This window comes from Rhizoctonia solani, chromosome 3 (assembly GCF_016906535.1).
Source record: "Rhizoctonia solani chromosome 3, complete sequence".
Classification (NCBI taxonomy): Eukaryota; Fungi; Basidiomycota; class Agaricomycetes; order Cantharellales; family Ceratobasidiaceae; genus Rhizoctonia; species Rhizoctonia solani.
This window is the reverse complement of record NC_057372.1, coordinates 914,774-941,885: the sequence shown is the minus strand read 5'-3', so window position 1 is coordinate 941,885 and position 27,112 is coordinate 914,774. Positions and strand designations below refer to the sequence as shown.

The following is a 27,112-nucleotide window of genomic DNA, read 5'->3' as shown; positions in this document are numbered from 1 at the left end:
TTAGCTTTCTTCAAGGAATGAACATTTCTGGCGGACTCATGTGTCGATGGGTGGATACCGATATGTGTGTATTAATCAACCCTAGGAAAGTACATGGATATCTATTTATAAGAACATTTGACGGGAACAATGGCCAATTCTTTCATAAATACTATATGGACTTGCGAAAGTCTATGTTAGAAACTCTTATATCAGTGTTAGACTCTTGTAGGTAAAACACTTTCGCCTTTCTCCAGGACGACACACGCCAACCCAATCACGGAGTGGATGCTGGAGGGTAAGTACCGTCCACGAGGTCTACCAACTCCGACTTCCTGTTGACTGTTCTCTTCGCGTTGTTCTGCCTAAACACTCATTTCAGACACAATGAACATATACAAACAAGGGCTCGCACCATGATTGCTTTGTCAACATTCACTGGAAGTGCAAGAGTTAAGCGTGCTAATTGAATCGTAAGCTTCAACCTCCCAGGTACATCAAAATATGAGAGTTGTCGAAGAGCATGTTGAATCTCGTATAAGCGCATCATCTCAAACTTAAGTAAACGAAAATGCTGTTGTCCTGCTGCTCAAATAAAATTAACTGTGATGGTATCCCATATTGAATTGGTTGCTTACAAACAACAACTTCCCGCAAATTAACCAGAGCTTGAAGGAGTGCCTCTATCGTTTCGTCCCCGAACTTTAGCTTTGGGTTTACTTCTCCAAAGGACCCTACGCAGCCAAGTCAACGGCACACTTACTAAGTTTCGCATACAATGCACATAAGTAATCACTTACGCAATAACATTTTGATGAGTTCGAAATCTCCATCCAGAAAGTCTGCCCATATAGCCAACAACACTCTATAGATGTGAATACAAGAAGTTAAATTGGAATAAGTTTAGTAATGATGGTGGGGCGTACCTGTTCAACATGTCATTGGCGCCATGCATATCTTGAGCGCCCCCCGGTTCAGCCGTACCGTTTGTATCATATAGCCGTCGTTTCCGGTTATCAGAGAGGACAGAATATGCATAAGAAAGTTTCTGAAAAGCCACTGTTGCCAAGGGTTCGTTTGGGAATTTACTAAAAGTGGGAAGGAGTTGTAAATAAGGATCGCCTAGCAGCAAAATGGTAAATATGATACGTACTCTGGGTGGCATCGTCGACACATGTTCATGTAGGCACGACGTAGATCTTCATGGTTTGCTGAACGACTTGTATCAAGTATCACATAAAGATCGGAGTGGTGGAGTATATGTTCAATAGAAGACTCGGGCTGGCTACCGCTCTGATCTGTAACTCTCGGTTCAATGTTAGTTGTATCGATTTTTTCCGGTTCATGAACTCGGACAAGCTCGTGTTGTGGTGCGCTCGAGTAGCCCCAAGGCCTTATGAAACTTGAAGCTAACCCACGGTGAACCTCGTTTTTTAGTGTTTGTCGCATACAAGTAACGCCTACTCACCTGTCCCAATGACATACGACAGCATATCAGCATTGAGACGAGCGGATAAGATGCTACGCTTGATTCTGTGGCTCAGAAACCTGGTGGAGGTCGTGCGGAACAAGATAACTTCTCACCCAGAATCACAGGCAAGGTTAGGTCAATATATCCTTTTCATGTGATTGCGGCTGTGCTTGATCCCCTTATCACCCCTTGAGATTATCATATCGCCTAGCAATCCAAGATCCGGATTCGGGGACGATTGGCTTTGGAACGGATATAAGCTATAACAACATAAATTCTCAAAACATTATGTGTATAGATAGCATCTACATGAAATGGGCCATGGGAGCCACCAAATAAGTTGCCAGGCTATGTAACTCTCCAAGAAATTTAGAGCTTAGCCTTGGGCTTAGCGAGCTAGAGCGCGCAAAGGGGCTCAGTCCTTGTTGGGACTAAATAAACACGAAGGCCTACCTTGAGAACGTCCTCGAGTTTGAGAGCGAGCATCATATTACTGTTGAGTTCAGTTTTACTTACATTGAGAAAAGTCAAGAGACTCATATACTTACCCTACATGGTGTATCGCATTGTGGTATGTCGTAAGTGGGTCGATACTACATTACTCATATAACAAACCTACCTTTGGTCTGGAGTGGATGAGTTAGCAAGCCTAAAAGTTCCAATGAAACGCTTAACTCGCCTTCAGATTTCCTGTCATGAATGCTTTTTGACCGCTGAGCTAAAGAAAAAGACAGAGTGAGAATATACAAATACTAGTAGGACCGATGCAAACCTTTCCCGTTGCCAGCTGAGTGAAGGTTTCTGATTTAGGAAATAAGGTCAGTTTTGGGAAGTCAATTATAGCTCAATAGCATACCATCTGAGGCCAAGACATTAGTATGAGCAATTGATTCTCAAAGGAAGTATCTACTCACCCGACAAGATAATAGCGACGTCTGGCTTTCCGGCGGCTGGTCCCTTCTTGACAGTGCCCTCTTTCTTGACTGCCCCATTGTCAAATGGGATAACAATATATACAGGGCTAGACTAGACTCACGATCAACCGTCCATACGGCTTCCTTTCCATCTTTCGAAACTCGCAGCTCAAAAACACCATTGGTCTGTTTACCAAACAAAGTTAAACGAACATGCAGTTGGTATATAGCACAGTTGACACCGACCCTTTTAATCCGTGCTTTCTTCTCGGTCTCACTAAGACTGCCAAATGCGCTGCCGAGCCCGACAATGATATCAGAAGCCTGGATATATTGTTAATCACCGCATGCTTCGTTGCTGTTATGCACTCAGACTCACCGCAAAACCGGGCTCTTGCAAATCAGACATGATGAGTGATGGTGGGGTTGAAGTCGGGGTATGTGGGGAGTGGAGACTATTACCACACGAGTCCACACGCTTTATGTAGAAGCGCGGCCACTATTGATCTGGTGCGAACTGAGAGTTCGATCCATGTGAACCAATAGACCAGGCATGTGATTACATTCTGACAGAACCGGTCGAGCCGAAAGGTCACGTGGAAATTTGTAGTCTATACTAAGCCACTATTATGCAGGGATTCAACAAATACTATCCACCAGATTATGATGGAGAAAAGCACAAGAGTCTCAATTCTTATCGAGGAAAACATGCACTAGGAGATCGAGCTCGCAAGATAGACCAAGGGATATTAATTACTCGGTAGATCTCTCTCTTACGATACGTGGCTATGATACCAATGAATATCCTTCGGCTAGGTTTGAACTCCCCTTCAATATCTGGTGGTAAGTACATCATGAAACCAATCATTTTGACTCACTGAATATTTATGTAGTGGGGGATGTGATGCTCACATTGGCATGGGCGTTCGGTACAATGCCGAGAAACGTAAAGTTGGCAACTATTACTCGACACCTATTTATGCTTTTCGGTGCAAATGCCACTTGTGTAGCCACTGGTTTGAGATCAGGACGGATCCTCAAGTACGCTACCTTATTGAACTTGTTACGCTCACGATACTAACATACTTAAGAACACAAGATATGTGGTAGAGTATGGTGCCCGACAAAAAGTCGAGGACTGGAATCCAGAAGAGAACGGGGGTATGCAGTGCACGGTGAATCAACTCACTCCATTTATTGAAACAACGCACTGATGTCCTCCAGAAAACGACCCATCCAAGAACGCCCCCCTTGATCCGCTCCAATCACTCGAAAAATCGACGACGCAGGAAGAAAACTATCAAAAACACTCGCGACCACACCTTGAGCAACTACAGGACCTTTCTGCTGCACGTTCAGCAGACCCGTACTCTCTTTCGGTCAAACTCCGCAAGAGTTTCCGCCAAGGCAAACACGCAGCGCTCAAAATCAAAGCCGAGGACGATGCACTAAAGGACAAGTACGGCCTAGACGCGGGGATAAAACTAGTAGACAAGGATGATCCGTCACTGGCTTTGGAAGCGAAAGCTGAATGGGAGGATGGGCAGAAGCGGCGAGAGGAAGAAGAGCGAAGCGCCGGTTGTACAATGCACAAAGCGGACCGGTCGAATTTCAGACCCGTACGGGTTCTTCGCTATCATCTGCCGCCGGTTCTTCGTCTGCCGTGGCAGGTTCATCTCGGGTAACGATCCAGTCCCCGCCTAGGAAGAACAACTCTGTTCCTCGACCGATGCACAAGGTCCACGCTCAACCCCACACTTCGAACCCAATCTTGAAGAAGGACAAGATCGCTCAAGTTGCCAAAGCCAAGGCGATGTCTACTCTTACTTCTACCCTCATATCCAACTCTGCACGCAAAGCGGATCCATTCGCACGTGGTGGTATTGGAGCGATTGGTCGAAGTTCGAATAAACACCCTGGGTTATCTCGTAAACTATGATCGGATATTGACTTATTATACCCACGCGTGTATCTATAGATAGTCTTGAATTGTGTTTGATAACCTGACTTTGCATTCGAGAATATCACTCGGTCCGCGACAAGAAAAACAGATGAGATAATGTCGACAACACAGAGCTTTCAATAGCAGATTGTAGTACAGCCTATTCACGACACACGTAGCACAAGCCATTCCAGACCCAAGTCATACTGGAAACTGTAAAAAGGAATAAAGTCAAGAAGAAACAAAAAGGGGGGGAAGGGCATAGTAAGAATGGAGAGGATAATAGACACAGCGAAACCAAAAACCAGACGGAGAGTAGAGGAAGAACGACACAATGAGATCATAGTAATATATAGAGCCAAGTCGTCAAATGCATGAATGAAGAGGAGTGGGGGGGTGGCCACAAAGCACACAAAACGGCGAGATCATGCCGCGGTGCCCGTAATCCCAATCCAGGACGCGCTCGTATCGATAGGGCCGCTCCAGCTGAAGCCGTTCGCACCGCCACCCATGAAGTACGCGCCTTCAGGCATTTCCCCGTCGTCGAACGCCTCCCAAAAACCCTCGCCGAGTGTGGGAGCTCGGCTGCCAGCAGGGTTTTTACCCCCACCTTCCCCCGCCGACAGCTGTTCCCCCTTTCCCGGACTCTTCTGACCCAGGTGTTCAATATCGTCAGCTGCAGAATCGGGCGTTTCTTTGTTCGTGTTTAAATCGGGCGTGTCAGCTTCAAGGGGGTCAACACCCGAAGTTCCCGCGACCAAGGCCTCGTCATCGCCGAGGTTGTCATTGAGGTAGTATGAGAAGTCGAACACGTCCTCGACCTTGGGACCAGCGTCCGGTGGTTGATCGAGCGACGGCGCCAATGACGACGCAAGAGGAGCGACGTTTGCGGAGCCTTCCAAGATCTCGCTGAGTTGAGCGAGGATGTCAGGATCGATTCCGTCCCCATTGGGGTTGGGCGCAACTTCTTGCAAACTCATGAGCGCATTCTCCATCGATTCAACCGGCTCGTCGTTGATATACTCAGTCTTGATCGGCACGACAGATTCGAACTCGGTTTGACCCGCTTGGGCGACGACGGGCCTGCGATGGGTATAATAGGCTCTGCGGCGGGCGGGACGTCGTCTTCACGCTGACGCTTGACAGGCTGGTTGAACCCAGAGATGACGGGAGGGGGCAAGTCGATCTTCCCGGGCTTCTTCTTCGCCTGAGTCGGCGTGCGCTTGATGGCAGGGATAGAGCTAGGGCCAGCAGTAGCCTTGTTCTTGTTCTTCGGTGACTTGGGAGTAGCAGGCTCGTTGGCGGACGAAGGCGTCGGAGCAGACTCCATCTGAGGTGTAGGAGCGGCGGCAGGTGAAGGCGTGTTGACAGGCGCGCCCGGTTTGCGTTGAGGCTTGGCCATTTGGAGGGCTTTCCCTTGTTGTTGCCCTTGGTGAGCTTGCATCATGTTCATAGGGACTTTGCCAGGCTCAGGCTTGGGTGACCCATATTGAGGCTGGCTTGGAGGCCGTGGTTGCCCGAGTTGAGGCCCTGCAAGCCCTCCGTTGGCATTCAAAAGCGACATCGCTGCCATGGCTTGTTGAGACTGTTGTGGCTGCTGCCCCAACATGTGTTGTTGAACTTGCTGCATCTGCTGCTGTTGGGTCTGTGCTTGTTGGCCAAACTGCGGGCCACCGGGACCTCCGTTCTCGTTCGCACGCATGTTCGCTACAGCCTCTTGGTGTTGCTTCACACGGTTACCGTACGTCGCCTTGAGATTGTAGATAGCCGCTCGAAGGGCGTTTTGCGCGGTCTGTACATCCTCGAGCGACATAATATAGTGCTGCTGACCACTCTGGAGAATTCGATGCTGCTCGCGAAGAAGCGCCGCCTAGAGCAAAAAAATTTAGATTAGATTCCGATGGATCGATAGATGTCTAGATAAAATTGCGACTTGCCTGCTCCATAAGAGCTCGCGTCTGCGGATGATTGTTGAAGAGAAGGAAGTACAACGAAACGGTTCGCTCGAACTCGACCGCAAAGGGATGCGAAGCAACAACGGTCTGATTCATCTGTACACGCTGCGAGTCCAGGACCTCACGTCGCTGGTATTGGCCTATATGACATAATCAGCATCGCCACCACGGCTGATCCCAAACGCTGATTGGTACTCACGGCTATGCTCAATCTCACGAGCAATGTTCTCGACTATCACCTTGGCACGGCTCGTTGCCTCGGGAGAGAAAGGCAACTTGAGACCGCCAGGCATGCCCAGATTGTGCGCTTGCATGTTCGGAGGTAGCGAACCTCCGCCTATTGAAGATCGATGATCATTAAGATGGGATTGTTGGTTCTGCTGCTGTTGCTGCGCCAGCTGTTGTTGATGTACTTGGGCCTGCGCAATCTGCTGTTGTTGTCCTTGTTGGCTGAGCCGCTGCAGCTCCTGTTGGCGCATAAGAGTCGCCCGGTATTGCATGAGAGCCGGCCGGAACCGCTGAATCGCAGTGATTCGTTCAGGCGGCCATCCTTGCCGTTGCATCTCCGGAACGTCCATTTGAGAAGCGCGAAGGAGCTTGGCTTGAGCAGGCAGCTCGGGCATCCAGTCCTTGAGCGACACTTGCAGGAACGCCAGGATACGCTGAAAATTTGCCATAGGGCTCATCCCATCGCCTCCCGGGAGTACGCCCCCCGGTCCGGGACGCAAGCCGCCGGGGGTCATTCCGATCGCCGGCTGACCCAATCCCAAATTGATGCGGTTGTTTTGAATTCCGTTACCGACCGCTCGCATCCGCTCGAGACAGAAATTGTCAAACGGTACGAGAAGTGCGACGTAAGCGTCGGCGAGCACCTTGGCAATTTGCGCCAACTGCGGATCGTTTTGATCGTGCGTGACATAACCCATCTTGACCGCAACCAAGCGCCACAAACCAGCCCCTCCCACCTTGTCCAGCCCTCCCACGTCTCCACCTCGACGTACAGCTGGTGAAGGTCGAGTGGCTTGTCTCCAATTTTGGGGATCGCATCCGAGGTACGCCCAGTCTGGACGAACCACATTCGCATGAATTGGACAAATGCCGCACGATCACGAGGGATGACACTCTGACGAGGAGTGCCGTTTTGATTCATCGCGGCTCGAACTTGGTTGGCTTGATCTAGGTTGGGCTGGGGCGAGGGAACGGGTTGAAAAGGGGTGGTCGAAGGACCGGGGGGAGATCCTTGGGGCAATTGCGGCGTGGTAGAGGGGCCGGGCTGTTGCCATCCCGTCATTCCGGGAACTTGGCCAGGCATGGTTCCAGCAGCGCGACTGGGAGAAAATGTTAGTCTAGCGCGCGAAATAAACGTGTTGGTATCTTACCTCCCGGGCCGAACGGGCTCTCCTAACGTCGGAGTCATGCGATTCTGAGCCTGCGCCTGTGCGTGTGCTTGAGCCTGCTGGGCCTGCGCCTGAGCCATCTGAGACTGGGCGATGTGCTTGCGATTGAGGATTTCTTGTGACTTGATATACAGAAATTTGTTCTGTTCGAGCTCCTGTTTCGAACGGCTATATGCAGGCATCATCTCGGGCTGGCGATTGGCCAAATTCAACAACTCTTGGACTCGATTTTCAAGAGCCGGTAAATTGTCTCGCCAGGCGGCTACTCGGGCCTCCAGATCGCGGATGGGAAGTGAGTCAAGCTTGTGGATGAGCGCTACGCCTGGATTGGTTTGAGGCATGTTTGGCTGGTGGGGTTGATTTCCCGGTTGCGGTGAGCGATTGAGGCCACCGACCATCGGATTTTGGTCGTGAGCCGGGAGGAGGGGGGAATTGTGTCCGTCGCCAGGGAGCCGAATATGTTGATTTGTAGCTGCGCCCGGGCCGCCTTGTGCCAAACCTGGCCGATTGAGACCGCCTTGGGCACGCTGGATAGCCTGTAGCTAGACGATGGGCAGCTGTCAGTAGCTGAGTCAGCAGGATGAGAGGGGAAGACGCACCTGGTCGTTCATGCCCGGATCCAAACGATGTTGCATTTCGAGAACGTTTGGATTGCGGAGATTCATGATCTGGTTGTTGAGCTGTCCGATTGCGTTGCCTTGCATACCCATGAGAGACATGAGGGCTGGGTTGTTGCCCTGAGTGAGATTGAGATGGTTGGCATTGCCGAGGCCGGGGTGCTGGATGGCAGCACCGAGTTGCTGCTGTTGCTGCTGCTGGCCGAGACCAAGTCCGAGACGTTGGATGCTCTGTTGCTGGAGAAACTGCTGCTGGGCGGTGGGGTTTCCCTGGACTAGATTCGGCTGACCGGCTTGGGGACCGCTGGCAAGGGCCATGGTGTTGTTCCCGCGATATCCACCCTGACCGGGCTGCATGTGTGCGAGATTTTGCAAAAACTGGGGACGAAAATCGGGGGTCAGTATGGTGGCGAAGACGGGGAGGTTTCGTGGCAGAGAATCGAGTGTGGCGGTGCTGGCGGCCCAGTTTAGGCTGAATGGACCGTCAACGCAGACGCCGCGAGGCATCAACAATAGACGCAGTGCGATGGTCGTAGGATGACCGGGTGGGAAGGGGGTGGACAAGGGGGATGGTAGTGGGATACAGGAGGGGTGGGAATTGGGAATTGGATGAGAGAGGGAGAAAGAGAGAAAGAGAGAGATGAAGGCGAGTAAAATAAAGAAGTGAAGGGGCCGGCCATGGGCATTGCAGCGAATGAAATGCGGCTCACCTGTGTCGGATTTCCGCCCGCATTAGGACCTCTTCTGTACTGGTCACCGATAGCCTTCCACAGCTTGGCCTGGTTGGGGTCCTGGACACCGCCAGGCATCGAGGGGATTGCAGGCGCTAGCGACGGGGGTGCCTGGGGGACACCCGCAGGATTGTCCATGGCAAGGCCTTGGGATTGGAGATGACGGTAGATGTTCTGTTGTCCGAACGGGTTGTTGAGCGGGTCGCCCATCGGGCGTGGGACAGGTATGGGTGCTGCGAGGACTCCTCCTCAACTCTAGACGCTGGCGTTGCGTAATCAACCGAAGCGAAGGAGCGCGGCCGGGGGCGGGAGCACACAACTGGTCGCGGAAAGGAAGGGAGGACGAGAGACGGTGCGAGCGACAGGCTAGCAGAGTAGCTCTGATCACGAAGCTGCTCAGCCACGTGTTTACAAATAACACCAAACACATTCCCCTACAGCAACACTTTTGCCTCGTACACCTGCTATATGCACCACAGTCTCGCCTGGCGACAGGTCTATTTCATCCTACCTCCAAAAATGTCTCCTCATGTTTGGTGCTGCCATCGGTACCTTGGTTTCGACTCGACCTCCACCATGGCATTCCAGTTGCCATGCGTGCGTGACCTCGCCTGAACGGTCGACCGACCGCCCCTCGCACTGGGGATTTAACTAGTGACCATCCTATAGCTCCGACCAGCATGTATCACAGTTTTTAACCCCAATCCAACTCATTTTCTCGTCTGCGCACAGACCTCCTCCCTCACCTCGACCGAAGAAGCATGGCCCAGCGCTTCCAGCCACCCAGTGACCCGTGAACCGTCTTTTGGGGACCCACCCAGCCCATCTTTCGGGTCTCCACCAATCAGCACCCGACATTCCGGACGATCCCGATCTCATTCCGCCGACGAATAGATGATGAGCGAGCACGGACCTCTCCCTCTCCTCGTCACCTACGCTGGGCGCTCTCTCACTTGCCCGGGTTAACACCCCTCTTCTCCTATTTGAGCTTGCACTGCACTGGAGCGTGCACATCCAACACGTTGTCCACTGCATCGTCCACAGCCCCCCGTGCAGCCCACCAAATCGGTCATGACCTATCTGCTCCTGTCGTCGCAGCAACACCGGGGGCCGCCCTATTCCCATTTCAGGCATCCAAGATTCGATATTTGCGCGCGTGGCTTGGGGAAACTTTCAGGGTAAGAACAGGGTTGTCTAAAGTCTGTTTCATCTGGTTGGGCGATCATAGGAGATGGTTGTATGCGTTATGAATTTTATTTTCTAATACATCGTCTGGCCTGTGAATAAATGTCTACCAATGTCCCGACATGGTGTGTGATCGTCAAGGAACGGCACCGACGCCACCCACTTGCCATGCCTGATTGCGGCGCTTACCGACTGCGACCCCATCGATCGTAAACAAAACAGCCCCCAAGAGGAAATAACCTGGCTTCAGCCACTCTAGTGGTGCGACCGGTATGTTTCAGAAGATCTGGGACCAATGCCACTGAATCTTGCACTGTAAAGACCAATAACACACCGATAGGCCTTTTTATTCCACAAAAGAGTGTCTGTCTAATGCGGACGGAAAGTTCCGATCGCATCGTTACTCATCTTGATTGATGCGAGCCAAAACTTTCGCCGACAACCGCGATCACCCGAGTCCGAATCCGAGCCCGAGTCCGAGCCCGGGCCCGGCACCGACACCGATCGGTAAAAAAAGAAAGAGTCACTTTGAGGTGTCGGTTGGCAAATGTTGAAGATCATGAAGCCAGGTTTAATTTCGGGTTTTGAGGGGTATTCCCAAGAAAGGAATATGAAGTTCTGTTGTTCTGAGAGACAAGTTTCTAAAGCAATGGTAACCACGCCAACTCGTACCACCGTGACAGGATGATTAATGATCATTGCGCGAATAAGCATCGATTTTCCTCTATCTCTACATTAAACTTCCGGGCAGTGAATACCACACCGTATAGGGTATCAATCGAAATGAACAAGCCAGTCAAAGAGAAGAAATCGGACTATATACACATCAAACTCGACTAGGAAATCGCGGCGGAGCACTGCTGAGCTTGGGTCTCGCAAGCGGCAACAGTCAGAGGAGCCTTGTTCCCAGAGGAATTGGCAGCATCAGCACTGGGTATTAAAAGTCAATACCGTATTCAAAGACTACTACTAGAATGAGAATATACGGACCAAGCGTTCTTCTGGATATCACACGACCGCTGCAGCGCGCCGTTCTTGTTGATGAAGCTATCACCGTTGATCAGGAAACCTTTCCCTCCCGCTGTGACTGAGGGTGCAGCCCCTCCAAGAGCACCTATAAGTGAACATATTTAGAGCGTAAATCGAGGTCCACTTGAATAATACGAACCGGCGAATGTTTGGAAGTTCCCTCCCTTGTTGCCACCATTGTTCGAGTTATTTCCTCCGTTATTCTGGTTGTTTCCTCCATTGTTCTGGTTGTTTCCACCGTTATTCTGGTTGTTTCCACCATTATTCTGGTTATTTCCGCCGTTGTTCTGGTTGTTTCCACCGTTGTTCTGATTGTTCCCACCATTATTTTGGTTGTTGCCGCCGTTGTTCGAATTGCCTCCACCTTGGCCTCCACCGGCGTTACCATTACCACCATTACCACCGTTTGCATTTCCAACCTGTATGTAAACGCAATCGTCAACTGAGCCTCTCTGGGCGACAGCAACGAGAACAGGTTCTATTCGGCATTAGTAAGATCGTCAAATATTTCCCTAAATACTTACGATGGTTAGCCGCCGAGTTGATCGAGCACATCCTGTATGGGCCAGCCGGCAAGCCAGCAGTGACATCAGCAGTCAAGACACCCCCTGAGCTGCGTTGTTCAACCCTTTGAAAAAGGCAAACTTTTGTGGGTCCGTAACGGTAGTTTGGTCGAGAGAACTGAGAAGTTCGACCGTAACGTGGGAATGGCCAATAACGGTACCCGAGCCATCGACCTCTGGATATATGCGCGGTAAATATGGAGTAGCAGGCTTAATAAAGAAATCACTAACGTTGAGGTGCCGAGTAGTAGTTGCTGGTAGGGTTTACAAAGTTTCCAGTGACCATATTGCTGATTGCCATCCGGATCGTAAACGCGGTGTTGGCCTGAATGGTATCGCCGTTCTTTGGGCTGACAAACTTAGCAGAAGGCATTTTGTTCGAGCCAATGATCCGACCCATCTACAGGGCCATATCAGACTCAAATAATAGCCCGAGATAAGATGACTTACAGGAACACCGTTGCAACTCCCGCCCCTAACTTGCTGACCGTTTGTCAGAGGCACGTTTTGAGCTGAAATCATTGATCAGTGAGCCATATAATTAATGGTATAAGCCGTAGCAACATACTAAGGCAAAAATTGATGCTGGCGACAAAAAATCAGCATCAGCGGGAGTCTCGGGGTACCCGAACTCACAAGTTATTGGTCGAAGTCAGGGAAGGTACCTGACCCGGATCACCACCCCCTTGTTGACCGTCGTTTGCCAGGCCCTTAGCGATCTGAGAAGCCTCCAAAGCTGCGCATTCGTAAATATTGTGTTTTTATCCATGAATATATCACAAACATACTTAAGGACTTTTGAGCATCCTGCTGGCGCTTGATCTTCTCGGCTCGGCGCTCGAGTTTGGATGCCAGGCTTCGGCGGACCGAGGGCAACGAAGATTCATGGGTAGCGTAGGCCGGAAGAACGGAAAGAACACCGAGAACAGCGAGAATTGCTGAGGGGTTAAAAAGCATGATGTAATGAATGTATCTGAAATTCCAGATAGATGTAAGCACCAACACCAATTCGTTTGCCCACCATACGCACAGGTCACGAAGATCTCAAAAAATTGGACCGACTATGATTGGTACCGTTACAGAAAATGAAATTGTTGGGATACGAATGAGCTGCACGGCAGTTAAGAGGGCCACCGGGGTCCTATCTATTTGCATTGGTCACAATGTTGGCGACTGACATTGGGTTTGGGCTTACCGTTGGGAGAGAATGAAAGAGAGAAAAGAGCAGACCAAATCGCGCAAATGAGGGAGTGAACCAGCCTAGTGTCAGCCATGCCTGCAAGCCGGTCTTTTATCTTGCACCGGCAAGGGCTATATTTTGCCCAGGATCGCCACACCATGGCAACGCAATTCCGAACCACGCGATACTATTCCACAGAACTAGGCAACTGCCACTTACAGGGGCGGCCTTTGTGTATATAGAACTAGCACTTATCAGTTGGCAAATTCCTGCGACGCATTCAACTCATGCGATCCGCTGAGGGCTGAAGTACCTTAGAATTTGTCATAAAGTTCTAATTGAACGTTAAATCGCATCCAACATTTGAATCACGTGTGGGAATTCCATTGTTTCCATTCAACAAAGTAGCCTACCTCACTTGATAGCCGTATTGGATCTTTGTTCAGGTTAGAGTGTTGCGCACTGCTGTGTATGCTGTGTTCTGCCACAACTTAGCTTAGCGCTCTAGTCGTAGATGCTTCGGGCTGTGGCAATCAGGCCGCACGTTCAAGATCTCCTCGGCATGACAGCGCTTAAACTGGACGCTCACACCTCTTGCACGCGGTGGTCGTGAGGGCCTTTGGGTAGTTCCTGGGAATTATCCGTTAAACTTACGACATACTTAACTGGTTGGATTACCTAGAAGGTGATGGGATCGTCGTCTTCCAAGTCTCGAGTTACGAAGCATGGCAACGCGTCGACCAGGGGCTCTTCTCGTGGAGTTTCGGGTACTTCAATAGGTACTGGGTCCTCCGGGAGGAGGAGAGTTACTGCCAATCAGATGCAGAGCACCCATCTAGAATTCTCAGAGGTGCGAAGTGCTATAATTATCGACCCACCAAAACTAAGAATATATCTCGGCAGATTGTTACTTTTAACCCCATCTACTCGCATTTAGAATGTTACCTTCGCCAATTGAATTGGTGGATATTAGATGGGAAACTCAAAGGCGCACCATTTCGTCTCAACAAAGGGGGGCCCGCTGGGCCGACAGGAGAGTGTGGCTCGGTAGGACAGTGGAGCTACTGCAAAATGAACGAGAAGTACAAACAGCCGCCTGCGTCTCGCTACATAGTGAGTTTATACCTCGACATTACCATTGGAATCACCAATCCATTCGCGCCCATAGGGCGCAGCGGCACCTGGGTTTGACTTGGGAGCAGGTTTGAGCCAAACCATCCAGACGACGATCCAAATTTGTCATCAGCAACCGCTCGAGGATGCAAATGTCCGAACCGTAAGTAGATATTCCATCGGCGGATCTTTAACTTACCTCAATACAGGCACTGCTGTATCTCGTTGAGCGTCTTGCTTACCAAGGAGTCGCTATTCGCACGGACCTCGATATATTTAGTATTTACGCCCACCTCAAATCCATGTCGACTACTGGTTACGCTCCCCCTCCCGAAGACGTTGTCGGTACCCATGTAATGAACATTATGAGTCTCGCAGCCTTCAAAGCGCCAGTTGAATGGGAGAATCGAATGGAACTGGCAAACAGGATTAAGGTTGAGTTACATGCCGACATTCTGGAAGTCCAGTTGTACTACCAAGAGCTTCAACAACTCTCTGGTAATAAACTCAGAACGCGGCTCGAGCGCGACAAGGCGAAGCACTATATTCTTTACAGTCGATTTCGATTGCTTTTTCCACGTCCTAACCTCGCTGTATAATTCATTAGTGGCTTGTTTTTGTTTAAGTTGTATTAAATTGGTCAAGTCCTATTTGACTGACTAGAAGAACCACCCCTAATTGCACAGCCACCCACTCTAAACTCCATCCACATCAAGCCGCTAAACAAGGGAGGATTATACGTCGTTCGCTTTTCAAATATTTGTTTTCTAATATTGTGCTACTCGAGACCTTTCTCCCTTGACACGCCAGCCCGATTCCTCCCAAGCTTAAAAGGCATTTTGCTCACGACTTCACCAATTGCCCTTTGGCCTGAGATCCATGTCTCGGAGCGTCTCAGAAACTACGTCTCACCCCGACCGACCGATAGGAATCGACGAACTGAAAAGACGAGTTTCTCAAGCTAGAGAACAGGCAGAAGCACACATTGGGAGGGGCGATGCCTCGCACTGGGAAGAGCTAAGTTCGGTGACATCTATGCTGGCCAGAGTTGAGGGTATGCTAGAGCATAGTATTCGTCAGCCAGGCTCGACTACAGGCTTATCATATACGCCTCGTGCCTCTACCTCTATGTCTACTTCTGGCTCTGGTTCTATATCTTCATCTATTACCACTCGGATGCCATCCATCTTACCATCTTCGACCACCGCGGTCAACCCTATGCCTGTCAATGTTGGGACTAAGACTGGCCTTCCGGGTGCGGTAACTTTGAATTCATACTCGGAGCCTGCTATTCCTTCCGACCGTCTTACCTTTTCCTATCTATGGAAGCTATGGGCCTTACAAAGCAGAAAAACCCAGCAAGATATACCCACACTGGGGGGAAAGTTCCTAGACCTACAGCTATTGGCTTTGAATATTACCTCACTGGGGGGGCAGGCTGAAATTAACCGTGACCCTAGACTATGGAAACGACTAGCGGCTCAATTGAAGCTGATTGACCACGAAAATCAAGATGACGACCATTCCAAACGTATCGTACACATGCTTCAGAAGACGCAAGGGGAGCTATTACTTCCTTTTGAGCAATATTGCATTGCTTGGAGTCGTCTATCGGAGGAAGAGAGGAATAAAAGCCTGCTAGAATATGCGACAGCCACAAAGACGTTGAAGGCCAAACTCCCTTCTCCTATGCCAGAAGTTACCGACACACTCTTACCCATGCCGGTAATGCCGGTTCGTGGTGCTACGTTGACACCGAATTCGCCTGAGCTTGAGGAAGCCATGAAATTGGTGGATTTTTACTTTCACGGGTTTTATCCTGGCATCCCGCTGCGCGCCAAAATCCAACGGTTACTCGAATTGCCCCCGTCGGAGCTCCCGAATCACACGTGGACACGGAAAAGGATAGACTGGCTGTCCAAGTTCTCCCAAACCTATGCAGGTCGAAGCACGGATCAAATCATTGCATACATGGCAGGAATTATACCTCAACACCTATCACAACAGCTACCTGGAAAGAAGCCGATCACCGTATCGCCCCCAAGTGGGTGGCCAGTCAACGACGTCAAAGTGACAGAAGTACCCCCACCAACAAGCACTGCAATGTTTCCTCCACAGCTCATCATTCAGGCCAATCGATTCGTTGACATAACTTTGCAAGCCGTTGAGAGTGTCCGTGAGTCTAAAAATATCGAATCATTCTTTATCCGAAACCTATCGATAACGCATAGGTCCAATGAGGCGTGTCGAGCTGCCAGATGCACACCAACAGCCTTTAAAGGCGCTTGTTACTGAGGCTTACGATCTGGCGCTTTTCCTCTACCGCGCTTCCGCACTTCATTATATGCTATTTATTGATGAGAAGGATACGAGGAGTGGTATAATGCACGTAGGTAAATCATCTACATTTGGTATCGCGAGAGTTAATAGCTTGTACCAAGGCTGTGCTCATTATTGAGCAATTTTTCTTATGTTCGAGCGGATACACAGCTCATATTATACGCCTCGATCAAGCGGTGGCTGCAGTCACTCGTGTACGAGACACAGTCAATGCGATGAGAGAGCTTATGCAAAAAGATACCGAGAATATTTAAGGATCAGGGCAGAAGAGTCTGGGAAGAATAGGGCAAAGTCCTAGAAATACAACCCCTTGATTTCTTACCGGGACAGCTTATTCGTGGAGATTACTTAATATTCGATATGACCAAAATAACGAGCCCACAAGCATGAGTATGATATAATAACATTGTAACTACCAGGCAGTTGGTTTAATTATGAAACAATTGTGTATATATGCATCTGTTTCTCAGCTCAAGGCGCCTATTTCGCCACACCCAAGGATGACGTAGCATCACGTGGGCTCGGCGCCGTGCTCGGGACAAGCATGTTGACTTCGTGTATCTTATTCATCCACGATTCCTTACCTTGCGAAGGTACACACGAGAAGAGAGCGCTCGCGCCATGTCTAGGCAGCAGATCGTCTTCAACTCTTCATGGGTGGCCCGAGTTCACACTATATGCGCAAGTGCTGCATTCCTATGTGCGCTGGCGGTCGGCACATCACTACATTATAAGAAAATAGTCAAGAATGGAGTAGCCGGATGGCCACAAGAATGGTGGCCCAGTGTATCTGCTACGTATGTCGGGTTTGATTATTCGAAATCGTTCCGTTTGTAACAAGAACCAAACTTTAGCATTGGTGACTGGTACCCTGAACGCAATCTCTTCCAAATTCTCATTGCGTTGACGTCGGGTATATACATATTTTGTTAGGCTCCCTCAGTGACATTAACGAATTGTCTAGGCCCACGTTTTGGTCTTGTATTCCTATGGTGGTTCGTTACGAGGACTAAACATCCTAAAGCAGCCCTGGCGATTGCCATTTGCGGTGTGATACGAACTGTATCATGTGGAGGTGAGTTGTTATTCCTTTGGATTATGTCGATGTTTCTAAACCCCCCTCAAAGGATGGGTTTACATCACGTGAGTCAAACAGCATAGGCTAGGCCTTTAACGAACTGGTATGCTTTAGTTCAAACGACGATCATGATGCCCATGACGTTCTTATGATCATGTAAGTAGTATAAATGCGATGTAGAAGTAGTTTATACTCAACATTCATTCAGATATGTGGTCTGCAACCTCCATGGATGGTCGGGAGTATTTCCTACACACCACATGGACAACATTCGTCTCGGAAACGCAGGTATGTCGTACGCTCCACTATTATTTACAATCACTTACTCTTGCCTTAGAAAAATCGTTGCAACTTCGTATGTTTATGGGCATATCCAGTAATAAAGCTTGCTCATTCGGTTCTTAGATTCTTTGGTGCTCTACCTCCTATGATATATTTCTTCATTCGACATAAGGTTCAGAGAATCCCTGGAGGTTTGTAACCGATGGTTCACTGGATAACACACTATTATTGACGAGAGACACAGCTTATACACATTACAGCTTTTTCGAGTGGTGGTTAATCGTGGCCGACATGCTTTCGATTCTCTTAAATCTGGTGCGTCCGAATATAACAAAAAGGACGATGGTCGCTTTTAACATGTGTTATAGCCGAATTTAGTACGATTGAGGTGCTGCCACATTGAACCTGTAAATGGCAACGCTGACATGACTCTAGATTTCAATCCGCACCGTGGGCAGTAGCAGCGCAGAAATCGAAAAGTATGGCAAGATGTCTCTCACCGGCTCTGTCTTTACACATAGTGTATAACCCTGTGCTAAAATGGATTATTTCGACCCAGAACCAGAGTACCCGAAACTGATATCTCTGCTGATTCTATACATCCAAAGGCGAGCATAGAGTCGAAAGTTTTGCCAAAAAATGTCCAGGAGAAGAAGCCGGAAAACGCTGCGACCAGTACTATATCTTCGAATCGGCCTGGATTGATTAAATCAATCATTTTCTCTCAAGCAGCTACATACGCGGCAGATTTATATCTTTGTAAGTGAAACACATTAGGGAATGTTACTTACTGAATATGTGGACTTAGCCTATTGTTCATGGTCCGTTTACACATCGCTGGGTGAGTTTTCATATTCTGAATCAGGTCTACTGCTTACACAACCCCGTAGCTATTACCTTATTTTATTTCAACATTTGGGAGCTTGGTAAGTAAAACAAAGGGTGGGCGAGCGATTAACCAATATCTTTCCACATAGGCGTCACCGGCTCTGAGTTAGCAGTTATCAGTACACTCACACCATTCTGGCTTGGTATCAGATCATTCAGGAAAAGTATGGCTTCTCACACGGGCCAAGTCGTCACCCGGGCTTGCGTGATACTTGGCATGGCAGCCTATGCTACGGACGAACCACTTGGCCGTTTGTTCATTGTTGCCTTTGCTAACATGGCCTTGGGTATTGACTGGGCGATTACTTGGAGCGGATTGAATGAACACGTCAATCCCATGGACAATTCGCTGGGTACGTAGCACGAGTCCGCTTGAATGAAAGAAACTTACCGTATCGCACAGTCCTTGCTGCTGGTTTCATCCTTGCCAATCTGTCTAAATTGGCTAATCATTCTAACAACCCTGTTTGGCCGATTGTTGACTCGCGCTCCGGTGGATGGAACAAGACTGGGTTGTTCTTGGCACTGCTAGCCCTCGTCCAGTTTGCATCTCGACCTCCCACATCTACCCGAGAAGTCGTCAAACTGGATAGCTCCAGAACATGGATGTCGAGCGTTGGCCTGGGAGGAACCATTTTCGCCTTGTACTCTTTGTTCGCCGACTCAGGAACAATTGTTGCATGGTCATGGACTGGATACCCAGCCAAAGTATGTCTCGTCGTATACCTGCACCCAAGATCTATCTCATGTTTTTAGGGACCGATCCCCGGAGTAATATCCGGCTCAGTCACTATTTCTGTATTGTGTGCTGGTATTGCTTTAGCAAGTAGTTCGTCAGCGTCACGAGTAGTGAATCATCCTGCGTGGTTGTCCATTGGTGCAGGAGCATGCTTCATAATGTATCAGTACCGTGATTGGGTCGGATACGCCGGAGGATTGGTGTACGGTCTTTTCTTAATGTCTATCTTCCCCAAGATGCTTCAAGAGTCGGCATTCCGTGGCAGCGCTTGGGTTTATTATCTAATGTGGTTGACGATAGTCGCATTGATACTCGCTGATGTGCGTGTTTCTCCTATGCTTGATTTTGAATGATTAGGACTGACCCATGTGTGAAGGTTTGGGCAACTGCATACGCATTTGTGCCGGGTGGTGTGTATATGCGGGAGAGAACTGACATGTGAGTGTTTCGTTTGGGATAAATAATCAGAGCTTAACGCATATATAGTGTCCTCACAGCCGAGGTGATTGCCATTGCTTGTGGCGTACTTAATTGGGGAAAGCGTACGATAGGGTCAAATGAAGCACAGTCTTCTAATACTCCATCTGTATCGGTATTTGCTAAACTCAAGTCTCGTATTCGGGCTACTCTGGGTCTTGTTATGGTTCTGGCAATGTCGGTGGCATTGTATCGCACGCCCCGGAGTCCGCCGGTGCCTCACCACTCGGGTGATCGATTGATTACTGCTGGGATCTGGACAATGCGTGCGTGAGGTTCACGTCAAGAAACTCTATACTAATACATTCCTTGATCAGACTTTGGACAAGACAACGAGGGTAGGGATAGTCAGAGTGAGTGATGGCCATGGCATCGGAGACGATTTCGCTTACACAAAACTAGGGAGAATGCGCAATTTGATACGGTAAGCTCGTATATGATGTATGTGCACACTTGCTCAATGTCAAACAGCGATATGGAGTTGGATGTTGTTGGTATGTGGTACCCTTGTGCGAGTTTAGCACCTGCTAACTGGATATACAGGTCTCCTTGAAACTGATTTGCATGTAAGTATACAACCACGGAACTCAGGGTATCTACTAAATCTGAGCAGCGGACTGTATTTGGCCACCGAGATCTGTATGTAGCACTTCTATGGGCCTAAACCTTGGCTGATTGTTACGTCTTAGGACACAAGTGATAGCAGAAGAGCTTGGCTATGTAAGTTAACCAAGTTGTGATTTCGGATCATACTAATTCATATTCCAGTATGTTGGCAAGTCTTCGCAACAAAGAGGGTGGAGCAAACTTTAATGATAGCCCTAATCTAGATCTTGGACCGGGGCCCAACTCCCATACCTGGGGTGCTGTCCTCCTCTCCAAGGCAAGTCTACTCATATTGACCCCGTGGTTGTAAATACTGACGCTGAAACTTTGTTTTAGTTCCCAATTTTGAACTCGACGCATCATTTGCTGCCCTCGCCCAACGGCGAACTTGCGCCTGCTATCAGTGCGGTTATCGATGCGTGGGGAACCAAAGTCCATGTTGTTGTCTCACACAATGGACAAGAAGAAGACCCCCTGGATAGGGAGCTCCAGAGCAAAAAGCTTGCTGAAATTATGAACGCGACATTCCCAGAGCCTACGATCTTCCTAGGTACGGTATAGTGTCGTGGGCTGTATCTCGGTAGCGACTCGGTTGCATGTACTGAGTTTCTGTATATTCGCAGGATATGTCGTAACGAAGCCACAATCTCCTCGACGTACGTGCTTTGATGTGTTTGGCCGAATATAATTTAACACTGCATACAGCCGCACCCTACTTTTTCTTAACCGAAGACGGACGAATGTAAGTCTCCGAGTTCGATACAACTTTCGATGAATGACACAATGTAGGCATGACATCGACCATTTGGACTGGGACCGGTGGTATGTTCTCCGAGCTTGCATCTTGGCACCGGACTGATCCTATCCTATTACAGGTGCGAATATATTCTCTACCGAGGACTCGTACGTACATAGATGGCTACTTCTTTGTGCGGGAAATGAACCTTGAGTTTGCAGTGGCGAGTTGGATATGCTCGCGTCAGCCGAAGCACAATCACCGATACCGAGCTCCAAGGCAAGTCTCTCACCCCCTTTTGTCCATCGACTTCCTCTCACGCGTGCTTATACAGTCGGCAAATTCGTCGTGCCCAAACATGGATTACCATCACTGGCGAAAGCGATGGTTGGTCCTAATCCCGAACCACTCCAGGGCCTTTTTTCATCTAACTTTAAATATCATAGATGACCGATACATTCGCTCGCGCAAGGAAGACATGCCACCCGGACACCTCTTCAACGAGGCATACTACCCTCCACATGGGAAGAACGGACATGTATACCATGTGTTTGTGAGTCTGAGTTCTCTGGCCTGTCATATTTAGCGTGGCCCTCTTCTATGCATACAAAGAAAGAGACTAATCGGCGATTCTATAGAACTACCCACTGCATTACAAGATACCCGATTATGCGCCCCTCTAAACTTGGGATTCGCATATGCCGGGACCACAAAGACAATTTCTCTCGTAAACTGCTATTGTACTCGATTATTGTATACCCCAAGAGGGAGTGTACCATCCTGAATGAAACCCGCTTGTTCAACTATTTACCAGCACGCCTTTAGCGCCCAAAAAAAAAACAAGTTCTCGACCCGGTTCAGGGGGTGACTGCGCCCAACATGCGAGGGCACCCCTAGGGCTATATACTCGGCTCCACCATTCCCAATACACACATCAAATCCGTGTCTCTCGTTAACAGGGTTGATATACGGGTTTCGGAGAATCTTATTCAGTCTGTTGAATGCTTGTTCAGTCGTCGTGACAGTGGCACACTTGATCAGGAAGCGGGACCGAACCCGAACCGACCGAAAACCATCGCGGCTCGATAACCGTGTATAGAAACGGACGTTTCGCCGTAAAGATAGATAGGAGAGATACGCGTTCAACGGTTATTCTTAGATCCAGGTTGTGCCTTGAAAATCAAGTCTCGTACGCTGGTTGTCTGGTCGCTGGCTCGTCTAGGAACACGATCCTCCCTCCCTTTCTTCTTATTCTTCGTTTTATTATGAAAATAAGTTATAGTGGAGAACGAGCCATAATTGGTGGCTGCTCCAAACTCGGACAAACTGGATATTGATGTCATATGATAGCGAATACAATCTGTGCTCTCGGGCAATACTTTATACGAGCCCCGCACGAAAATCCCTCCCAAGTAAAGAAAATATAATTCCCTACAATAGTGTAATCCTACAAAAAGACCCACTCGAAACAAAGCAAAAACAAAAGACGGAAAGAAGATGAGAGAAAAGAAAGGGGAGGAGGGGGATGAAGCGCACTGGGTCGATAAGGAACAACAGGGAATCGTCGACCAGCACAAGGACCGAGAGATGGGAGATGGGAAGGATAACAGAATGGAATAGAATAGGAATTACATTCTTCATGTAGTGTGTTTCTTTTTTTTGTTTCGCTTGCTTGCTTGGTTCATCTGGTTGTCTCGTCCCATTCGATTACTGCCTGACGTTCCACCTGCGTCCCTGATGCTGAGCCTGAGCCTGGACCTGTACTTGAGCTTGAGCTTGAGTTTGGGCCTGATGCTGAGAATACGCCATGGGAGGCGCGACGCCGACGCTCGGAACGACCGTCGGGCCGCTGAATCCCATTTGGTCGTACGGTTCGCGATCGTACTGTTCTTCGACGAAATACGCCGAGGACTGGTACAAATCGACGTGTCCCTCGGGAGGCTCGTTTCGGAGTCTGTCGCGCATGTATGAGTACAAACGAGTTTGCGACATAAAAGAGAGAGTATATATGGAGGAGAAACTCACCGAGCCAGAACTTCAGGAATCGCATCGGGTTGAGGCAACTGGGGAATAAACTCCGAGCCATGCAAATGGTGCGGATGACTCAAGCCCTAAAGTTCAAAAAGTTCTCCTCGAGACTCATGGGGTAAAACAGCCGGTCCGGGATCTGGTTCGGCGGGATGGGCGGGTGGATCGACGAGGGCGGGGTATGGTGCTCGTAGCTCGAGTTGCTGGGTTGCTTGGCGGAATCGTACTTGTTTGCGTCTGACGAGGCAGGGGCTGATGTGGATGCAGATGTAGAGGCGGATGCAGAGGCTGCGGGCGGGTAGGTGGGTTTCGAGTCCGAGGGAGAGTACGGTTTAGGTTCGGTCCGCTCGTATTTTTTCGTCTCGGCCGGTTCGTACGCCATTTGCTCAGACGAGCGGTCCGTTTCGTGCGTCTGCATCGGCGAGTGGTCCGGTGCAGATGCGGATGCAGAGGCAGACGCAGTGGGATCGTAGGGATATCGCTTCCCCCTCCCGAGCCCCCCGCGTATCTCATACTCCATATCCCGTCGCCGGCTCACGACCGCCGGAACCGACGGGACCGACGGCGGGATGCTTTCCTCGGGTAGAATCTGCAGCGACTCGACCTCTCCAAACGGCCACGGAATCTCGCTCATGAGCATCGGCGGAGGAGTCGGGCCGAGGCTGCGCGTGAAATCGACACCATAGTGGCGCTCGGCGAGGGCCGAGATGAGCGGGTGCGAGGCATGCAGGTCTTTGCGCTGCCAGCGCCAGCGGCGGTTGGGCACGATGGTGAGCGCGACTTGGATGTCGTGCCGGGCGATGGAGCGCGGGATGTGGATGCAGTTGGAGATTTCGGCGTAGAGGATGACCATGGCTGCTACGTGATCGGATGGGGGAGACGAAAAAGGCGACGTCGGGTGAGCGGGTGAGGTGTTGGTGGAGCACGAGGACGTTGTGGGATGTGACGACCGCTACCGGAATCATTGTCAGTTGTCAGTTTGAAAGCGGGGAGAAATCCCGGGGGACACCTTACCATCCTTGAGAGCTTGTTGGCGGATATTCATGTGGAGCTGGGTGGCATTGAACATGGTCCGGAGGAGCATGAGTCGAGAAATGTAATACTTGAGTACAGTCATGCCGTGATCGTCGGACATGCGGTCGACCAGGTTGATCTTTTCCTCCAACGGCCAATCGTCGGTGCCCTCGAAATACCACTGATAACCGGGTTGAGGAAGCTCCTTGCGATACTTGATGAACCGGTTGTTGATCCTCGTCGCATGGCGCATGAGCGTGTAGGCGTCGAGCTTGCCGGGGCGGTACAAACTGGTGATGATGTCGCCCTGGATGACGACGATGGGACTGCAGTCGTGAATATAGTCCGAGAACATCTTGCGTCCGCAAAAGTATTGGTCCGGGAGGGGAGTGTTGTAATCGAGATCGGCAATGGCGAGGGGACGGCCGAGAATGAGGGAGGTGCCGCGGTCGTGGATGAGGGCCATGGACCAGAGGCATTTGCGGATATGGGCTTCTTCGGCGGTGAAGCACGATTGCTGGGTGGGTCATGGTGCAATCCGAGTTCGACACCCAGACGGATGGTGTTGCCGACGAGACGCCAGAGAGTGCGTCCATTGCGCTAAGAAGCTGGAATGAGGACAGAGAGAATGCGAGGGATACCAGAACTCACCTCGGTGTACAAGTACCAATGCAACAAGATCAAGGCCTGCAGACTGGAAATAGTGACACGCAGATCGGGCTTGATGCGGAGAGCAAGGTTGAAAAACAAGACATGGCTGGGCCAGTCGGTAGGAACGGGAGCTTCGGGATTGTCGTGCATCAAGTGGTTAGTCTCGCTGAGGGTACCGAGAGCAAAGACCAGGTAGACACTGCATAGGAAACCGGGATCGTCGTGCACGGTAGAGAGATACGACGCAAAGTTGTGGCTGCGCTCGTCCTCGGGTGGGACCTCGCCCTCGATCGCTTCTTGGTAGGAAATGGGTGGCCCGCCGCCGACGAGGCGGTAGAGAGCGCGCAAGCTAGCGATAAACTCGCGGCGGATAAAGATAGGGCGGGACATTTCGAGATTGCGAAAGTAGACATCGACAATCTTGAACGCACGTGCCTGGTCGTAGGGAAGCCAGACCTCGATGGGGGGCTCAGGCGGGGCGCCAGGCTTGGAGGAGCGCATGATGCTCGAGTGCTGCCATTGGCTCGGGTTGAGGACGGGCGGGGCACTACTATCGGGGAGCTGGCCGGATATGTAGCCCTCGACGGCGAGATCTTCCCGTGCCTCGGGCGACGTCTCGGTCGGCAGATTCTTGGTGATGACGCGGGCCACGCCAAACGACTTGCTGAGTCCACGGGTGGAGCTCAAGTCGAGATTGTTAGGATCCGAGCCCTTGATGTCTTCCATTCCACGCGTCGGCGGCGCACTGAACGGACTCCCATCCGACGAGCTCGACACCGTCGCGGGCGGCTTGGGCGCAACAAACGACGGCGGGGGCGGTGGGGAGGTGAACACTCCTCCACTCGACTCGTACGACGTGTGCGCCTCGTACGGCGGCTGTGCTGAGTGGGCTGGAGTAGGGGGCCAGACAACACCATTGTCCTCGAGATGACGATCGAGGTGGTCGAGGCTAAATGCGGGAACAAGGCGGGCGAGGAGCGCAGTGCACTTGGCGAGTTGGGCCTCGAGGTGCTCGAGATGACCGCGCGGCTGGAGTGTCTGTCGGTGTCGGTCCTCTTGCTTGCACTCGACTCCCGCAGACTCGCATGCACCGCAGTTGGGATGCTTCGAGTCGCACTGCAACGTTGTCCTCATGAGCAAGCTATTAATGATAACAATAGTCCCTAGTATCCCTTGCCTTGATTTTCTTTCCCCGGCATCGTGCACATGCCTCGTGCAGCCGCCGCAACCGACGAGGCTCGGCGCTTCCCTGCTTGTCGTCGTCTGTCTTTTTGCGTTTGCGCTGCTGGGGGTGCGGGTGCGGATGCGACTGGGACTGGGACTGGGACTGGGACTGGGGGTGCACCTGCGATTGCGGCAGCTGGGGCTTTGGGGTCGTCGGGGTCCCAGCCACAGTCGACGGGAGCGACGGGTGAGAGTCGTAGCGGTACTGCTGAGACTGCACATGCGCCATCCCACCCGCCGCAGAGGAAGATACACTCCCATGTCCAGCGTGAGTCGGCGAAATAGAGTGATGATGGAGCATTCCGGGGGACTAAATCACCAGGGCAACTCCCGGGCGCTCGTCCATTATATACGCCCCTCCCCTTCCCTCGATCCCTCCCAAATTCCAAATCAATCGCATATCAATTACACCATTCCACAAACACATTATCCATTTACATGCTCTAGCTTAATCATTCGCTCTCCACATCTTTCACAGTGCCGCCAGCGCCGCGTCTTCCTCTCGCTCCCGCTGCTTCAACTTTCTATCCTTTATCGCTTGCCACCACCCCTGCCGCGCCCTCTCTTCACTCACATACTCTACCTGATCCTCATCATCGCTATCGAGCAGCATGATCGCCCCACGCTGCTGATTCGGGCCTTTTCCTTTTCCTTGTCCCGGAGCTGGCCCGCCCGCCAAACGAACCTCGTCTTCCTCCGCCCCGACCTCTTCCAGCTCCGCTTCCACGACCACCGCAGACCAACAGGGATCAACACACCCACAACAACCGCGCTCAGCAGCCCAAAGTTCTGCCACGAGATCAGATGAAAGTCTTCCGCCGAAGTCATCTGATCCAACCCGCCTGTACAAAAAAACATAACCTCCGTCAGCTTCTCTTCTTCGCATCATAAACTCATAAGCCGAGATGCGCATAGAAATAACACACACACAAAAACAAAAACTCAAAAAATAGACGCATGAAATGAAAATAAG

At 50.4% G+C, this 27,112-nt stretch overlaps 10 protein-coding genes across 10 annotated transcripts; 3 read left to right on the top strand and 7 right to left on the bottom strand.

Annotated features, from left to right (window-relative positions):
- Positions 1–256: 256 nt before the first annotated feature.
- On the bottom strand, positions 257–934 carry RhiXN_02681 (chaperone protein DnaJ; the record flags this gene model as incomplete). Its single annotated transcript, XM_043322498.1, has 5 exons — positions 257–340; positions 395–564; positions 618–713; positions 780–844; positions 906–934. The coding sequence occupies 5 exons, from the start codon at positions 932–934 to the stop codon at positions 257–259; spliced, it is 444 nt and encodes a 147-aa protein (XP_043177994.1).
- Positions 935–1,819: 885 nt separating this feature from the next.
- RhiXN_02680 (chaperone protein DnaJ) lies at positions 1,820–2,773 on the bottom strand (the record flags this gene model as incomplete). Its single annotated transcript, XM_043322497.1, has 10 exons — positions 1,820–1,846; positions 1,904–1,943; positions 1,999–2,043; positions 2,070–2,076; positions 2,126–2,168; positions 2,223–2,251; positions 2,365–2,433; positions 2,487–2,550; positions 2,611–2,688; positions 2,744–2,773. 10 exons carry the CDS (start codon positions 2,771–2,773, stop codon positions 1,820–1,822), a joined length of 432 nt encoding a protein of 143 aa, XP_043177993.1.
- A 220-nt stretch (positions 2,774–2,993) lies between these two features.
- On the top strand, positions 2,994–4,303 carry RhiXN_02679 (mRNA splicing, via spliceosome-related protein; the record flags this gene model as incomplete). Its single annotated transcript, XM_043322496.1, has 6 exons — positions 2,994–3,124; positions 3,181–3,207; positions 3,258–3,405; positions 3,456–3,525; positions 3,589–3,983; positions 4,058–4,303. 6 exons carry the CDS (start codon positions 2,994–2,996, stop codon positions 4,301–4,303), a joined length of 1,017 nt encoding a protein of 338 aa, XP_043177992.1.
- A 428-nt stretch (positions 4,304–4,731) lies between these two features.
- RhiXN_02678 (uncharacterized protein) lies at positions 4,732–6,119 on the bottom strand (the record flags this gene model as incomplete). The annotated part of the gene is made up of 2 exons (XM_043322495.1): positions 4,732–5,273; positions 5,330–6,119. The coding sequence occupies 2 exons, from the start codon at positions 6,117–6,119 to the stop codon at positions 4,732–4,734; spliced, it is 1,332 nt and encodes a 443-aa protein (XP_043177991.1).
- A 103-nt stretch (positions 6,120–6,222) lies between these two features.
- RhiXN_02677 (ARID domain-containing protein) lies at positions 6,223–9,216 on the bottom strand (the record flags this gene model as incomplete). Its single annotated transcript, XM_043322494.1, has 6 exons — positions 6,223–6,401; positions 6,461–7,151; positions 7,214–7,589; positions 7,641–8,200; positions 8,258–8,985; positions 9,033–9,216. 6 exons carry the CDS (start codon positions 9,214–9,216, stop codon positions 6,223–6,225), a joined length of 2,718 nt encoding a protein of 905 aa, XP_043177990.1.
- A 1,811-nt stretch (positions 9,217–11,027) lies between these two features.
- On the bottom strand, positions 11,028–12,740 carry RhiXN_02676 (uncharacterized protein; the record flags this gene model as incomplete). The annotated part of the gene is made up of 10 exons (XM_043322493.1): positions 11,028–11,121; positions 11,182–11,305; positions 11,360–11,698; positions 11,745–11,833; positions 11,866–11,959; positions 12,015–12,183; positions 12,234–12,295; positions 12,352–12,368; positions 12,420–12,519; positions 12,572–12,740. 10 exons carry the CDS (start codon positions 12,738–12,740, stop codon positions 11,028–11,030), a joined length of 1,257 nt encoding a protein of 418 aa, XP_043177989.1.
- Positions 12,741–13,651: 911 nt separating this feature from the next.
- On the top strand, positions 13,652–16,670 carry RhiXN_02675 (ARID/BRIGHT DNA binding domain; the record flags this gene model as incomplete). The annotated part of the gene is made up of 7 exons (XM_043322492.1): positions 13,652–13,813; positions 13,867–14,076; positions 14,132–14,239; positions 14,286–14,574; positions 15,005–16,252; positions 16,308–16,465; positions 16,518–16,670. The coding sequence occupies 7 exons, from the start codon at positions 13,652–13,654 to the stop codon at positions 16,668–16,670; spliced, it is 2,328 nt and encodes a 775-aa protein (XP_043177988.1).
- A 367-nt stretch (positions 16,671–17,037) lies between these two features.
- RhiXN_02674 (Frag1 domain-containing protein) lies at positions 17,038–21,905 on the top strand (the record flags this gene model as incomplete). The annotated part of the gene is made up of 36 exons (XM_043322491.1): positions 17,038–17,213; positions 17,271–17,329; positions 17,381–17,491; positions 17,544–17,559; positions 17,609–17,650; positions 17,703–17,789; positions 17,832–17,849; positions 17,900–17,967; positions 18,021–18,091; positions 18,145–18,153; positions 18,212–18,267; positions 18,336–18,535; positions 18,585–18,617; positions 18,667–18,702; positions 18,754–19,017; positions 19,068–19,372; positions 19,421–19,493; positions 19,548–19,723; positions 19,780–19,841; positions 19,890–20,146; positions 20,198–20,233; positions 20,283–20,304; positions 20,352–20,374; positions 20,424–20,446; positions 20,494–20,519; positions 20,570–20,600; positions 20,649–20,677; positions 20,711–20,792; positions 20,823–21,036; positions 21,110–21,142; positions 21,192–21,228; positions 21,276–21,308; positions 21,362–21,389; positions 21,444–21,609; positions 21,669–21,775; positions 21,861–21,905. 36 exons carry the CDS (start codon positions 17,038–17,040, stop codon positions 21,903–21,905), a joined length of 3,054 nt encoding a protein of 1,017 aa, XP_043177987.1.
- Positions 21,906–22,929: 1,024 nt separating this feature from the next.
- RhiXN_02673 (Fungal specific transcription factor domain) lies at positions 22,930–26,049 on the bottom strand (the record flags this gene model as incomplete). The annotated part of the gene is made up of 6 exons (XM_043322490.1): positions 22,930–23,176; positions 23,248–23,325; positions 23,376–24,202; positions 24,260–24,781; positions 24,838–24,864; positions 24,916–26,049. 6 exons carry the CDS (start codon positions 26,047–26,049, stop codon positions 22,930–22,932), a joined length of 2,835 nt encoding a protein of 944 aa, XP_043177986.1.
- A 29-nt stretch (positions 26,050–26,078) lies between these two features.
- RhiXN_02672 (uncharacterized protein) lies at positions 26,079–27,052 on the bottom strand (the record flags this gene model as incomplete). Its single annotated transcript, XM_043322489.1, has 2 exons — positions 26,079–26,393; positions 26,714–27,052. The coding sequence occupies 2 exons, from the start codon at positions 27,050–27,052 to the stop codon at positions 26,079–26,081; spliced, it is 654 nt and encodes a 217-aa protein (XP_043177985.1).
- Between the last annotated feature and the right edge of the window lie 60 nt (positions 27,053–27,112).